The sequence below is a fragment of the Phragmites australis genome, chromosome 3, assembly GCF_958298935.1.
Source record: "Phragmites australis chromosome 3, lpPhrAust1.1, whole genome shotgun sequence".
Lineage (NCBI taxonomy): Eukaryota > Viridiplantae > Streptophyta > Magnoliopsida > Poales > Poaceae > Phragmites > Phragmites australis.
The window spans coordinates 49799146-49812751 of NC_084923.1; the positions used below are offsets into that span (position 1 = coordinate 49799146).

At 46.7% G+C, this 13606-nt stretch overlaps 2 protein-coding genes and 1 pseudogene across 2 annotated transcripts; 2 read left to right on the forward strand and 1 right to left on the reverse strand.

The window, feature by feature from the left end:
* The first annotated feature begins 756 nt into the window (after nt 1-756).
* LOC133913781 (4-hydroxyphenylacetaldehyde oxime monooxygenase-like) lies at nt 757-2247 on the forward strand (annotated as a pseudogene).
* A 282-nt stretch (nt 2248-2529) lies between these two features.
* Nucleotides 2530-5435, reverse strand: LOC133913780 (uncharacterized). The gene is made up of 5 exons (XM_062357045.1): nt 5213-5435; nt 4913-5118; nt 4043-4272; nt 2717-3070; nt 2530-2608 (listed from the first exon to the last, which is right to left on the reverse strand). The coding sequence occupies exons 1-4, from the start codon at nt 5305-5307 to the stop codon at nt 2792-2794; spliced, it is 810 nt and encodes a 269-aa protein (XP_062213029.1). The 5' UTR covers nt 5308-5435; the 3' UTR covers nt 2530-2608; nt 2717-2791.
* Nucleotides 5436-9989: 4554 nt separating this feature from the next.
* On the forward strand, nt 9990-12524 carry LOC133913782 (4-hydroxyphenylacetaldehyde oxime monooxygenase-like). Its single transcript, XM_062357046.1, has 3 exons — nt 9990-10557; nt 11242-11682; nt 11806-12524. Exons 1-3 carry the CDS (start codon nt 10069-10071, stop codon nt 12427-12429), a joined length of 1554 nt encoding a protein of 517 aa, XP_062213030.1. The 5' UTR covers nt 9990-10068; the 3' UTR covers nt 12430-12524.
* Nucleotides 12525-13606: the final 1082 nt, after the last annotated feature.

The window sequence follows — 13606 nt, forward strand, 5'->3', positions numbered from 1 at the left end:
GTGTAGAATTTAAACTAAAATTCTTCAAAAAAGACTACTTTTATAACCTTTAGCAATTGTTAGCGCCTCAAATAAATTTCTAAAAATCTGTTAAAATTCACTAATATTCTTCTTATGTGATGTGATAATTTCTAAAATTATTTTTAGCCTGATTATATGGTAAAAAAGTGGATTCCTTTGTGATGCACCATTTATATGTATTTTTATAATTTCATGTGATATTCTTCTTTTAACTTAATTTGAATTCAAACATATATAAACCTAGAGCTAAAAATAATTTTAGAAATTATCACATCACATAAGAAGAATATTAGTGAATTTTAACAGATTTTTAGAAATTTATTTGAGGCGCTAACAATTGCTAAAGGTTATAAAAGTAGTCTTTTTTTGGATAATTTTAGTTTAAATTTTACATAAGATTTTTGGGTGAATTCAATTAAAATGGGTTGCACATGTATTATGTAACACGTACAAAAAGTTTTAGGATTTTTGGAGCAACAGAACATCACTATTTTGAATAGAGAAGATAATAACAAAATTAAACTTCGAAGTACTGTTCATTTAGGTTTACTGTTTATGTATTGTAGCTACCCGCCCACCGAGAGAGCGGGCGGTAAGAGACTTCGGTATTGTTTACCGCCCCTCAGAGGACGGTAAGGTCCTCAGAGGGCGGTAGGCGTCTAGTTTTGCAATTGTTTCCATGAGAAATCTATTTATTTAAATTTTTAATCGAAAAAAATATAAAAATAAAAAAAAACTTGCAAAGCAGTACAAGTATGTGGCTCCTCAGCCTGTGAAGGCATCGAACAACAGAATGGCATCTCCAACCTTGGCTTCTCCTTCCTCTGTTTCTGCTCCTCTTGAACCTTCTGTACTCTTGTTTCTTTTGGACTCTCTAGTGCTTCTCTAGAACCCTTAATTTCTATCTGTAGCTACCTATTTGTATTAGATATATGTGGTACGAAACAGTAGCATTAATTGCGGTCGATGTATCAGGTGGACAAGCTGATCGGCAACCTGAGCTGCATGGGGCCGAAGCCGGTGGCGCTGAACGAGCACATCTTCGGCCTGGCCGACAGATCATCGGCACGGTGGCGTTCGGCAACATCTACGGCACGGAGTAGTTCGCGCACAAGAAGCACTTCCAGCACGTGCTCGACGTGGCCATGGACATGATGGCCAGCTTCACCGCCGAGGACTTCTTCCCCAACGCCGCCGGCCGCCTCACGGGCCTCGTCGCCCGCCGCGAACGGATCTTCAAGGAGCTCGACGCCTTCTTCGAGAGTGTCATCGACCAGCACACGGACCCCGCGCGCGCCAAGCCTGAGAACGGCGGCGACCTCGTCGACGTCCTAATCAACCTGTGGAAGGAGCACCATGGCACGCTCCGTTTCACCAGGGACCACGTCAAGGGCATCATCTTGGTACGTTCTCGATAACGATCGTCATTGCAGTCCATCAGTCCCGTCTGATTAATAAATTAAAGGTTGTTAATTTCAAGACACGTTCATTAGCGGGGTCGACACGAGCTCGGTGACGATGCTGTGGGCGATGTCGGAGCTGATCCGGAAGCCGCCGGTGCTGAAGAAGGCGCAAGACGAAATCAGGGCCGTGGTGGGCAACAAGGAGAGGGCGGAGCCGGACGACGTGCCCAAGCTCACGTACCTCAAGATGGTCATGAAGGAGACCCTGCGTCTACACCCGCCGGCGATCCTGCTCTTGCCGAGGGAGACCACGCGGCACGTCAAGATCAGCGGGTACGACGTGCCGGCGAAGACGCGCATCTTCGTGAACGCGTGGGCCATCGGCAGGGACCCCGTGAGCTGGACGGACGCGGAGGAGTTCAACCCGGATAGGTTCGATGCGAGCGACGCGGACTACAACGGCGCGCGCTTCGAGCTGGTGCCGTTCGGGGCCGGGCGGCGGATATGCCCGGGTCTGGCCATGGGCGAGACCAACGTGCAGTTCACGCGGGCCAACCTGCTCTACTGCTTCGACTGGGCGCTGCCGGAGGGGATGGCGGCGGAGGACGTGAGCACGGAGGAGGCCGGCGGGCTCACCTTCCACCGGAAGACGCCGCTCGTGCTCGTGCCCACCGCGTACCAGCGCGCGGTGTAGTAGTAGCAGTAGTTGTCGATTGAATAAGCGATCGAGCGAGCGCGACGTGTCTGGCTTGCAGTTGCACCAGCAGCTAGCTATCGCATTGTTGACCTGTGCTCTGCTCTAATTTGTCCTTGGTTGCAGTCAGTAGTCTCCATAGTCAGTTTCGGCCAAAGCTAAGCTAAGCTAATATTTGACGGGAGCTGGGCTGCCGGTGATCGATCGGTGCCCGCCCTTGGGAACAAACGGGTCACAGGCGACAGCACGCCCGGGGGGCTGTATTTCTGCAGGTGCTGCTCCACGCCGCACTCACTGGCGCTCGGTGATACACAACCGGCCGCTCTTCTCTTCGGATGGACTCCGAATCTGGTGCACCGACCCAACCACAAGATTAACACCATTTTTTTACTTCATAAAAGTAACAACTGGTTACCTGATCAATTCATCCTTTACTGAATCACAACTCGTAAACCCAGGTTGCCGCCTGGTGCATGCAGCTAGCAGTAGCCTAAATACAAACGATCCATGGTTACTAAAATGGCGCTTGAAGCCTCTACACTTGTTTCTGTACAGACTTCAACTCCGATATAAATATAAACCCAGACGGAGATGCTACTTAGCTCCACATGGTGATGAAACACCGTCAGCTCCGTTCTGCACGCTCTGGATTTACCGTCGTGTCCTCGCCTCGCTACATGAAGGAACGCATGCGCGGCCGCACAATCGACTGAGCGCCATCAACGTATATGGCCGTGCCAGTCATGTAGCGGGATTCATCCCCTACAAGGTACAGCACGGTGGACGCCAGGTCCTTCTCCGGATCCAGCCATCTCCGCAGGGGCATCACCTCCGCAGTTGCCTTCTCAGCCTTCTCCTTCCCCACAGACATGGGGAACTTGTCGTGCAGATGCAAACCACGACAAACTGCATTCACTCTTATCTTGTGCTTTCCAAGTTCCATTGCAGACAGCTGAAAGAAAGGAAGAATTTAGAACGACGGGAGAAGTAGTGAACAGCAGCAATCAAGAGACAGAATCAATAGCTAATTGCCACCAAACATTACAGAAAATATGTGATTGGGGTCTGTCTGCGAAAAGGTTTTACGGGCCTACCAACTCGAGGGCTGCAAATCTATCATCATGTTTACACACCGCTGGCATATGTGGCTTGAGTGTAACGTGAGAGTTTTTAGAAATTCAGCCAAGCAATGGATGCAGATTAGCAAGGATCAAATAGGAGTGTGAGTTGTGGAAGGCAGCAAGCGCTTCCTGCATTGATCAGTTGTCTTAGGAGCTGGGTTTGTTTCAGGGTGTTGGTATTCTTAGGCTGATGTATTGTCTGAATTTTCAGGTTCTAGAGTTCAGGTGCCGGCAGTGTATGAATTTCTTTTGCTGGACAGAGGTGTTAGTGTCTTCAGTGACGGGATTGTTGTTGTATACTTAAGTTTGTTTAGTTGGTTAGTGGTTACTCTCTTCTTCTCCTGCACATTCTCGAAAAGTAAAGTTATGCTATTTATGTAACAGTAAAGGTCAGGTCTAAAATAAAGATGTTACTTATGAACGAGAAAAGGGGTCAGGTCTAAACTGAATAGCGTTCCAGAGATGTTAAGAGTATCTGAAACAACCATCTAGACATAAATATATGTGATCTCGGAATGCTGAAATCCAGTAATTGTGTGAATGATACTTAACTAACTAAAAACTCCTTTTGGTGTCTATGCAACTTGGAACTGGCATACCCATTTCCTAATCGTTTGTGATGTGTAATCCAGATGTGCAGAAACTCATAGATGTAACGGTGCTATAGGTAGCCAAAAATTTGGTTCATTATAAGTGCAATTCGACATTGCAAATGTACCATTTTCAGGATTTCATTTGGACAATCTGCCAACAAAAAGATGGAGAAAGGGCACTAGTCCTAGTAAAAGACAAGAAAAACTTACTCGGACCAATTGGTGAATGGCACCTAAACTTGTACCATATGCTGCAGCACCTGGATATAATCCTCTCTCAGCACCAATAATCTGAGTTAGGAACACGACAGACCCACCAGACTCTGAATCCCGAAACCGCTTTGCAGTTGCCTTCATCAGAAACCAAGGTGTTATCACATTTACTTTCATGGTCTTCTTGTACTCATCTTCACTTATATTGAGACAATCTTGCACATCCCCTGCTTATACAGTAAAGGAACATTTATATATAAAAAAAAGATCGACTGAAGCAGAATGTCAATGGGGGTAAAACTGGCATTTCCGCTAGTTTTCAGTGTTGAAGACTATGTTCAGACTTTAGAGATATTATTACTACAGCTTCTGCTTGTTTAAGTATGCAAGTCATATTTTGGACTCATGACAATTAAAAAAGACATATCTTTAAGCACTAAGACGCATACTAAAAGAACATGATACTTGTGAGATGCAAATTCAATTCACCATGTTCTTTATTTCCCCAGGAGAAAATTGATCATTTGACATCCAAATCATGTGGCAATTGCCCGCTAAGGATGACACATGAGCCACCCTGAGTCTATGCAAGTGGGTCCAGTGTCAATTTAACTGACACTATGATATTTTGGGTGTCAAATGATCAAATCTCTCATTTCCCCAGTCCCACAGCTTCCTGCTGGATACAAGCTAAAAGGCATTACCAGTTCTATTTTTGTTGTTTTGGTAAAAGGAAAGGCATTAGCAATTCAGGGCAGTGCCCACGGTGCATCCTTGTCCACAATTTGTACCGCAGCATGAAATTGGCTCAAGGGTAAAGAAGTAAAGGCAGTCGATTATCACTGCGGCATGTGTATTACACAGTACCCTCGTAGGAGTAGCAGTTGACGACAGCGTCCAGGCCGGCGAAGCAGCGCCACGCCCGATCCACCGCAGCGTCGACGGCCGCCTCGTCGCAGGAGTCGAAGTCCAGCCCCAGCACCGCGACGCCCCCGCCCCCGCCCCCGCCCCTGCAGCGCCGCACCTCCTCCGCCGTCGCGGCCAGCGCGCCCTCGGCGCCCACCAAGACCAACCTTGGCATGGAACGTGGTTAGAACCGAGCGAAGAGGCGGAGCAGTGAGATCTCATCCGAGGATGCGGCGACGAGGTGGGCGCGGTAGCACGTACCTGCAGCCGTGCTTGGCGAGGTTGGAGGCGATCCCCCGCGAGACGGCGTCACCGGCGGAGGTGAGCAGCACCCGCTTCGCGTAGGCGTCCGCCATCCCCTTTCCTTGACTGCTGACTCCACCAGCAGCACGGCAGCAGCAGCAGTGCGGCACGGCTCTCTCTCTCGCGCCGCCGCCGTGCACGATGCACCTCCCTCCCGTGTGATGTGGCTCTGGTGGAACCAAATATTTTCGTGGGAGTCGGACAACTAAGCAAGTTTGCCCGAGCCACTCGACTGCGCGGAGCGGCTGAATTCCGCGATTTTTATATTTTTTAAATAAAAAATTGTAAACATATGCATCCCATTTGAAATTTTACAATTCTAAACTCATATCGTATGTTGACAGGGGACATGTCCACGTGGTCTGTCATGGTGGATAGACCTATCGCCTATTAGAAGAGTGAAGGATGATAAGTAGTTGATATTTTTTATTTTTAAATGAAATTAGAAATAATTATGAAATAGAAATTTCTGAATTTTTAAATTATTGTGAGTCTCATCTAGAGATATTTTTAAAAGTGGATTAAATCATTACAAAATGAATTCTACAATTTCGACCAGTGGTAGCCCTCTCACACCGTGCATAACTCAGTTGTAGATATCGGCTAAGTTTTTGGTCATAATTCTGTAGGGGCATACACCTGACGCTTCAAATCTTGTCAGATGGGTCTAACTTGACATTCAACTGAATCCATGTGGCAGCCCACGTGGTAGGACACCTAGCGATCAGATTGCGAGAAGGTTCTTTTATTAAAATAAGCACATGCAATGACGATCATAGATACATAATTATGTAATTAATATTTTTAGGATGTGACAAATAGTTACTCTAAAAACCTAGATGTAGTAACAGTATAACAGTATAACTAAATCATAGATCTAATACCTAACCTATATTTAAAACTAGATTTGATAGCTACCTTAATTGGTTTGTTAATAAAAATACTAAGGTGAGAAATCAAGCTGAAATGTGTCTTGATTTTCTTATGATGAGTGATTGATATTATTATTTATTTGGTTTGATGATCTTCGGTTTTGCATGAGTTTGATGTGATTTGAATTGATTTGAGATTTCATTTGAGCATAATGATTATGGACTAATTGGAATTGGAGTTGGAGAAATGTGTTTGCTTGTCTCATGGTGTGCAGGTGATGGATGCAACTTGGCGGTCGACGGCGAGATGATCGGAGCCAAGCGGAGTGCTTTGTGCCAGACGATTAAGGAGGCCGGCGGAGTCAAGGGTGATCCTAGCTGAACACGTGGAGGTCAAGCAAATCATTGAAGACGGATGGAGACGGCGTGTTGATAAAATCAAAAGAAGGGGATGCCGGTGCAAATGACAAGGCGACCCGAGGGATCAGGAACGGGAGAGACTTGCCAGTAGTCAGCATCGCATGACGGAGTACACGCGTTGACATCGAAGCACTTACTTAAGGTGTAAACAAGGCGGTGAGTCACGCTTTGAGAAGCGTGCAGACGGTTTCGTAGTTTGGTCTCAAAACTGTGGGAGGACTGGAGGAGTATGTAGCACTATCGCGAAGCTTGCGTCGAGGCAAAGCTAAGTTGTGAAGGCGCCACGGCCGTCCGATGAATGGAGAAAAAAATGGACTAAAATGTCCTCGGTGGATGTAGGAGTGTTTTGGCCAAAAGTTAAGAAACTTATAAATAGAGAGGTAGAGCTAGAGGGAGCTTGAAACCAGCCACTTGAGCCTCCTTGTGCCACTTATTTGAGAGCCTTAGAACTAGGGTTTTAAAGGAGAAAATGATGAGTGCTTAGCTTATGTAATAGCTCAGAGTTTTGAGAGATAAATCTTTGTAATCTGCCTAAAATAGGGTTGACCTCTTTGAGTAATTAAGTTTATATTTTTGCATATGCTTGAATTCTCCTCCTTCTAGTTTCCCTCTATTGGTTCTCTTGTAAGTTTGCAAGTTTTTCGGTTTTCGATTTTGATTTTCGTTTTGATTTTTGGGCTGAAATTTCAGCACCTTGTGAGATCATTTTTTTTGTTACTAGAGGCATAAAAACTCACATACGAGTGTATGCTCATGGGTCTTGAGTACCCTTGCCTCTAGATCATCAATTTGGAGAGATTCTTTACTCGGTGATCTTTTCTTTGAGCTGCAGTATTTTACCTTTGTAGGGTTGTTTTTCTTGATACTAGTAGTTTAAATACTCACATACTCATGTATTTGAGTGGGTCTTGAGTCCCTTTGCCACTAGACTATCATCTTGGAGGATAACCTTGTTCGGTGTCCATCTTCTCTAGTTTCTTTGAAAGTTACGAGTTTTTGTGCACAAAGATACATGGAATGGTTTTGAATGGAACCTATGGTTCATATTGCATCCGTGGAGTCATGTTGCCATAGAACTAGTCTCCTTACTTTGTCTGTCTGATTCTTTTGCTTCCGTTTTGAGGTGCGTTAGATAAGAAATAGAAAAATGCCATCTATTTCGAATTTTTTTTGTTGAGACGCCTATTCATCCCCTCTAGTCGCCGTTCTCGTTCCTACATAAGGTTTAAATATTTGCCTCCAACATAGATGAATTCCGATAGGGTTTCGCTGCTCTCCTCTCATTTTCTCTATCTTTCTTTGTACCTGTGGCAAATGAATGAAGTTAGCACAGTACGTATGGGGAGTGCGGGCACGATGTTTTATAGGAAGACATATCACTCGTTGAAAAGAGGACACGTGTGATATGAGTATAGAATTGCAAAATTTCAAAACGGATCCATATATTTGCAATTACTGGTCATTGGGTCTACCCATGTACGTGTGTCAGCCATGAGCTGCGGGAGGTGGCCGACGTGCATAGCGTGCAACACGCTGGGCAGACGGGCGCGCGAGCTAGAAGCGAAGCGCGGGAGCGGGATTTTCTGGAGCGGAACACACACGAGAGGAATAGTACAGATTGAGTGGTATGAGATAGGTAATTTCTGCGAAGTTTAGGGATAGTCTATGAGACTGAAGTCAGAATATCATATCTGCTACGAGAATCATTACATATTTTTTTTAAGTAGTGGAGATTGAATGAATTTTTTAAAAAATCAAATTCTGCCAGTAGTTGTGCCGCTGCAGGGAGGCAGACACGCCGAGGAAGCTGGGTTGCCGCCCTGAGCGAGTGGGGCTGGGCCGCGCGGACGCATTTGATGACGACATGAGGGTGACGACAATGATGATGGACCTGTTCTGCGCCGCCGCGCAGTTTTCCAATCTGAACTACTGCAACTGCACTTGCCATTTTAGACACGCATGTCATGTACAACAAGCAAGGCCGTCAGTGCTTATGTGTTTTTGGCATAGTGCGTATGCCCATGCGTATTCATCGCCTACCTCATACCTGCAACGTCATCACCAAGTCGTCAGCACGGACAGTTGGAGGGGCTATTTGGTTCTTGCTCATAACAAGTCAAGCTAAAATTTAATCAGTATTAGAAATTTAACTTTCATTTAGATTAAGATCAAAATTTAGTCATGCTTTTTTTATAGCAAAGCTAGACAAGATTTTGATATTTAAAATGTTCGTCCCGATTTTTTACTAGTCAAAAGTCAAAATTTTAATTTGGTCTCAAGCCAAACACTATTTGATACGAATAAATTTTGACATGACCTCAGTTTTTAGCATGACCAAAATCTACTGTCTACAAGTCTTATTACACGGTTCAAATTCGTACTTGACCTCACTAATTACAGAATATAATCAAATTCCTTGATCCCTTTTTCAGGCAACAATCAATCACCTCCCATGCCTCGTATGGTCATATACAACTATGAGCCCGCTTCGGCATGTCAAAGGTTAGCCCGATCTCCTGCCCTTTCCTTTTTATGCCATTTCCTTCTCATTTGCAAAGATTGGTATGTTGTTGTTATTTTAAATTGAGAGCTTTAGGATGCATCCTCAACTTTTGCTTTTCAATTATTTTTTCTATGATTTTTTTTGGTTCCGTCATAATATAATTATTATAGGAGATATAGATCAATTCTAGTTATTTGATATAGATAGAAAGAAATAATGATGTGTTAATTCTATTTTATAGGAGTACAAATGAAAGAGCCGTGCTCCTGTTCAGGGTTAAAAAAAGGTTCTAAAAGGAATGGTATAATGTCTACCAAAACTGATATTTCTTCGTTTCACATTGGGATTCTAACTGACAATACATCCATCTTCCATTGCGTCAGTTTAAATTCTACCAAAAAGAAACGTGCTCGTGACAATGCATGCAGCAAGCGCCGCATTGTTCCTGATGGCAGGTCAATAATATCAGCATTAAGACTTCTCTCTCTCTCTCTCTCTCTCTCTCTTCGAGTAGCGTCTAGTTATGACTTACGACTCTTTGACATACAGGGTCAGTTCATGCATGCGTTGACCTTGCAACTTCAACTGCTAGCTGGACGTACGTAATTTTGACACAAGGACCGGCAAAGATTAGAAGTCATTTAGTAGCATTAATGAGAAAAAACAGAAACTAATAATAACGCCGGAAGTTACTAGTGTCCTCATTTTAGGTCCTGTTTGGCAAAATTTTGACTTCACAAAATTTTGAAGTTATAAATACTTAGCTTTAGAAATTCATGAGGTTAAAGCTGTTGATACATTGAGCGAGTTTGAATGGACTATATTATTTTTATTTTAATCTAAAAATGAAGATTTAAAATGTTTTATCTTAATTTATATACACAAGATCTGATGTAGAAGGATGTAAATTCTGCCAAACATGATCTTATAAATCCCCGTAGCACCAAGCCGTGCATCACAACTCAACTCGTAGATTTCGAGGGAATTTGATCAAGCCTTCAAATTAAGAGAAACAAACAATGGCCGTGCCATTGCCAGTCCTAGAGTACTGCCTGCCTCAACAATGGCAGCTCATCCTGCTCCTGGTTCTCCTACCTCTCATCTTCCTCCTCGCAAAAAGCTGGAGCAGAAAAGGGCGCCGCCTCCACCTGCCGCCGGGCCCGCCGAGGCTGCCCATCCTCGGCAACCTGCACCAGATGGGCGCGCTGCCGCACCGGAGCCTGCGCGACCTGGCGCGGCGGCACGGGCCGGTGGTGCTGCTTCGGCTGGGCGCGGTGCCCACGGTGGTGGTGTCGTCGGCGGAGGCGGCGCGGGAGGTGATGAAGACGCACGACGCGGACTGCTGCAGCCGGCCGGACACGCCTGGGCCCAGGCGGCTGTCGTACGAACACAAGGACGTGGCGTTCTCGCCCTACAGCGACTACTGGCGCGAGATGCGCAAGCTCTTCGTCGTCGAGCTCCTCAGCATGCGCCGCGTCCAGGCCACCGGTTACGCCAGGGAGGCCCAGGTATTCTATTGCGTACAGTGTTGAGCGTAAACTAACCCAATGGCGCTAAATTCAATAAAATATTTAGACACATAAAAAAGGGCGTTGCTAAATTTCATGTCTGAAATTGATGATATTTTTAGTGATGATTCCAATCTAATAGTCCAAAACCGGTGGTTATTGTTCGACTTCTTCCTCTCTCCGTTTCTTTCTCCTCGACTGTTTCTTCCTCCTGTAGTGCTCCCCGTCCCGCTCTCCTTCGGTTGTACAACTCTTCCGTTGCTGGATCCGCCGCCGTCACCACTCACTCACTAATCTATTTTCGAGTTCTCCCTTCGCTAGTCCCGCTCACCACCTGATTGTCGCCCACGGCACCACCGTCGCCTCGCCACACGGTCGTTCCCAACCTCCCTCTAAATTCGCACCCCAAACCACCCCACCCTGAAATCCCCCCTTCTCCACTTCCAGCGGCCATCGTGTTCACACCGGTGGAGATATTTCAGGCACTTGTATTTAGAAGTTGTGCGGGAAAAAATGGGTACAACTAGTCTTAAAAAGATTGACATGCCCATTTAGACAGCTCTAACATCAGTCTTAAAAAGATTGACCTTACTGCCTAGTCAAACTTATATGTAACTTAATTAGCCGGATGAAGAAACCATGAACTGAATTAGGCACTAATACTCAATAGTGATGAACCATTAGGTCGACAAACTCATCGGCAGATTGACCAGCGCCGGGCAGAAACCAGTGTTCCTGGAGGACCACATCTTCGCGCTTATGGACGGCGTCATCGGCACGGTGGCGTTCGGGAACATCTACGGCACGGAGCAGTTCGCGCACAAGAAGCACTTCCACGACGTGGTTGACGAGGCCGTGAGCGCCAAGGCCAGCTTCTCCGCCGAGGACTACTTCCCCAACGCCCTTGGCTGCCTCGTCGACCGCCTCACCGGCGTCGTCTCCCGCCGCGAGAGGGTGTTCAGGGACCTCGACGATTTCTTTGAGACGATCATCGAGCAGCACCTCGACCATTCCCGCGCCACGCCCGAGCGCGGCCCCGACCTCATCGACGTCTTCGTCGCCCTCATGACGGAGCACCAAGGCTCACCCAGCTTCACTAAAGACCACATCAAAGGACTACTGTCGGTACGCAACGCGTTAATTGCATGCTGATTTACATCGAGCGCGAGATAAAAGGGGATGCTTTTTTTTCCAGATGCTTGATTTTTTTTTTTTTGTGTAACTCCGTGCTGCATGCAAATCTTTCAGAATGTCTTTACTGCCAGCGTTGACACGAGCTCGGTGACCATGGTTTGGGCGATGGCTGAGCTGATAAGAAAGCCGGCGGTGCTCAAGAAGGTGCAAGAAGAGATCAGGGCCGTGGTGGGCAACAAAGAGCGGGTGCAACCAGACGACGTGCCGCAGCTCAAGTACCTCAAGATGGTGGTGAAGGAGACGCTACGGCTGCACCCGGCGGTGCCGCTTCTGTTGCCCAGGGAGACCCTGAGGGACGTCAAGATCTCCGGGTACGACGTGCCGGCCAGGACAAGGCTCCTGGTGAACGCGTGGGCGATCGGCAGGGACCCGTGCAGCTGGGGCGACAGCCCCGAGGAGTTCGACCCGGACAGGTTCGAGGGCAAGGATGTCGACTTCAACGGGACGCATTTCGAGCTCGTGCCGTTCGGCGCCGGCCGTAGGATGTGCCCCGGGATGGCCATGGGAGTGGCCACGGTGGAGTTCACGCTGGCCAACCTGCTCTACTGCTTCGACTGGGCGCTCCCGGAGGGGATGGCGGCGGAGGACGTGAGCACGGAGGAGGCAGGAGGGCTCACCGTCCGTAAGAAGATGCCTCTCGTGCTTGTGCCGACTAGATACAAGTGGCATCAACGCTGATCGATATACCTAGCCTGATGGAGACGCTAATAAATAATTTGACGCTGCTGTCTTACCGCAAATAAATAATTTGACATATTTGATTCGGTTCCTTATTGGTTAGGATTTCATCTCAATATGCTAATATCTTTATGAAAAGACTGCCGTCGTCTGTCTTCACCGAGTTTAGATTTAATCTGAACGTTTACATTGCTACCTCTCCGACTACCGGGAGTGTTAGACGCAGATAGCGGCACACGTTTTTTTCTATCCACCGGAACCCGTTTGAGAAGGCTCCAATAGTGATTGCACATTTCTCTGCATCGTCACCTGTTGGTGAATTAGGCTGTAAATGTCGAGTGCTACGCGATTACGACAGAATGGATGTCGAGTCCTCAATCATTTACAGGGGCGGACTTGTCGAAATTCTGCTCGCCTTGGCTCTCTATGAAGTGTTCTAGTGTTGCACTCTTCATCCAATCCAATCCTTTTCTGCTCAGTACGTGCGTCCAGCAACGGCCTTATCGTCTCGCTTCCATATACCAACCTGACCTGATCCTTATCTCCTTCCATGCTGTAATGTTCTTCTTCACATGCAGATATTCGATATGCCCGGTCACACACGAACAACGTCCCTCATTTTGCTGGCGAACGGAATGGAAGGAGCATGCACCAATGCTCGAGTCAACCAATGTGACAAACTGGGAGGAGAATATGAGCTTCAAATCCCTGGATGCTCTCCAAAAAGAAAAAAAGATACCCAAATACAGATCTCTCGTCCAGCAGTCAAATGATCTGTCGCTCGCCACATTTTGCTCGTCAAAGGCCAATATTCCTGTTGTGTCAAACACGCTGCTTCCCCAGCAAAAGTCATCGAGCCCTGAACCAAGGCCCATGGCTCGTTATAAATACATGTCCAGGCATGCAAGCGTCAGTGCAGAAGCACAAATGGCAGAAGCGGGGTCTTGCATGGAAGTAAGAGGCCATCTTCGATAGCCAAGGATGATTTGCCTGTACCGGCCTCCTGAACGCTCTTGGTGCCACGGCACTCAGGAGTGGCAAGTGGTTCTATGGGCAGATCATCCGGGCTACCTGAGTACCTCTTATACTATCCCATGTCAGGCCTGCTCTTCTTTGGCTCTAGGGATCAACAAGATTCACAACACTGACGAGGTATTCACACTACAGAACATATGTA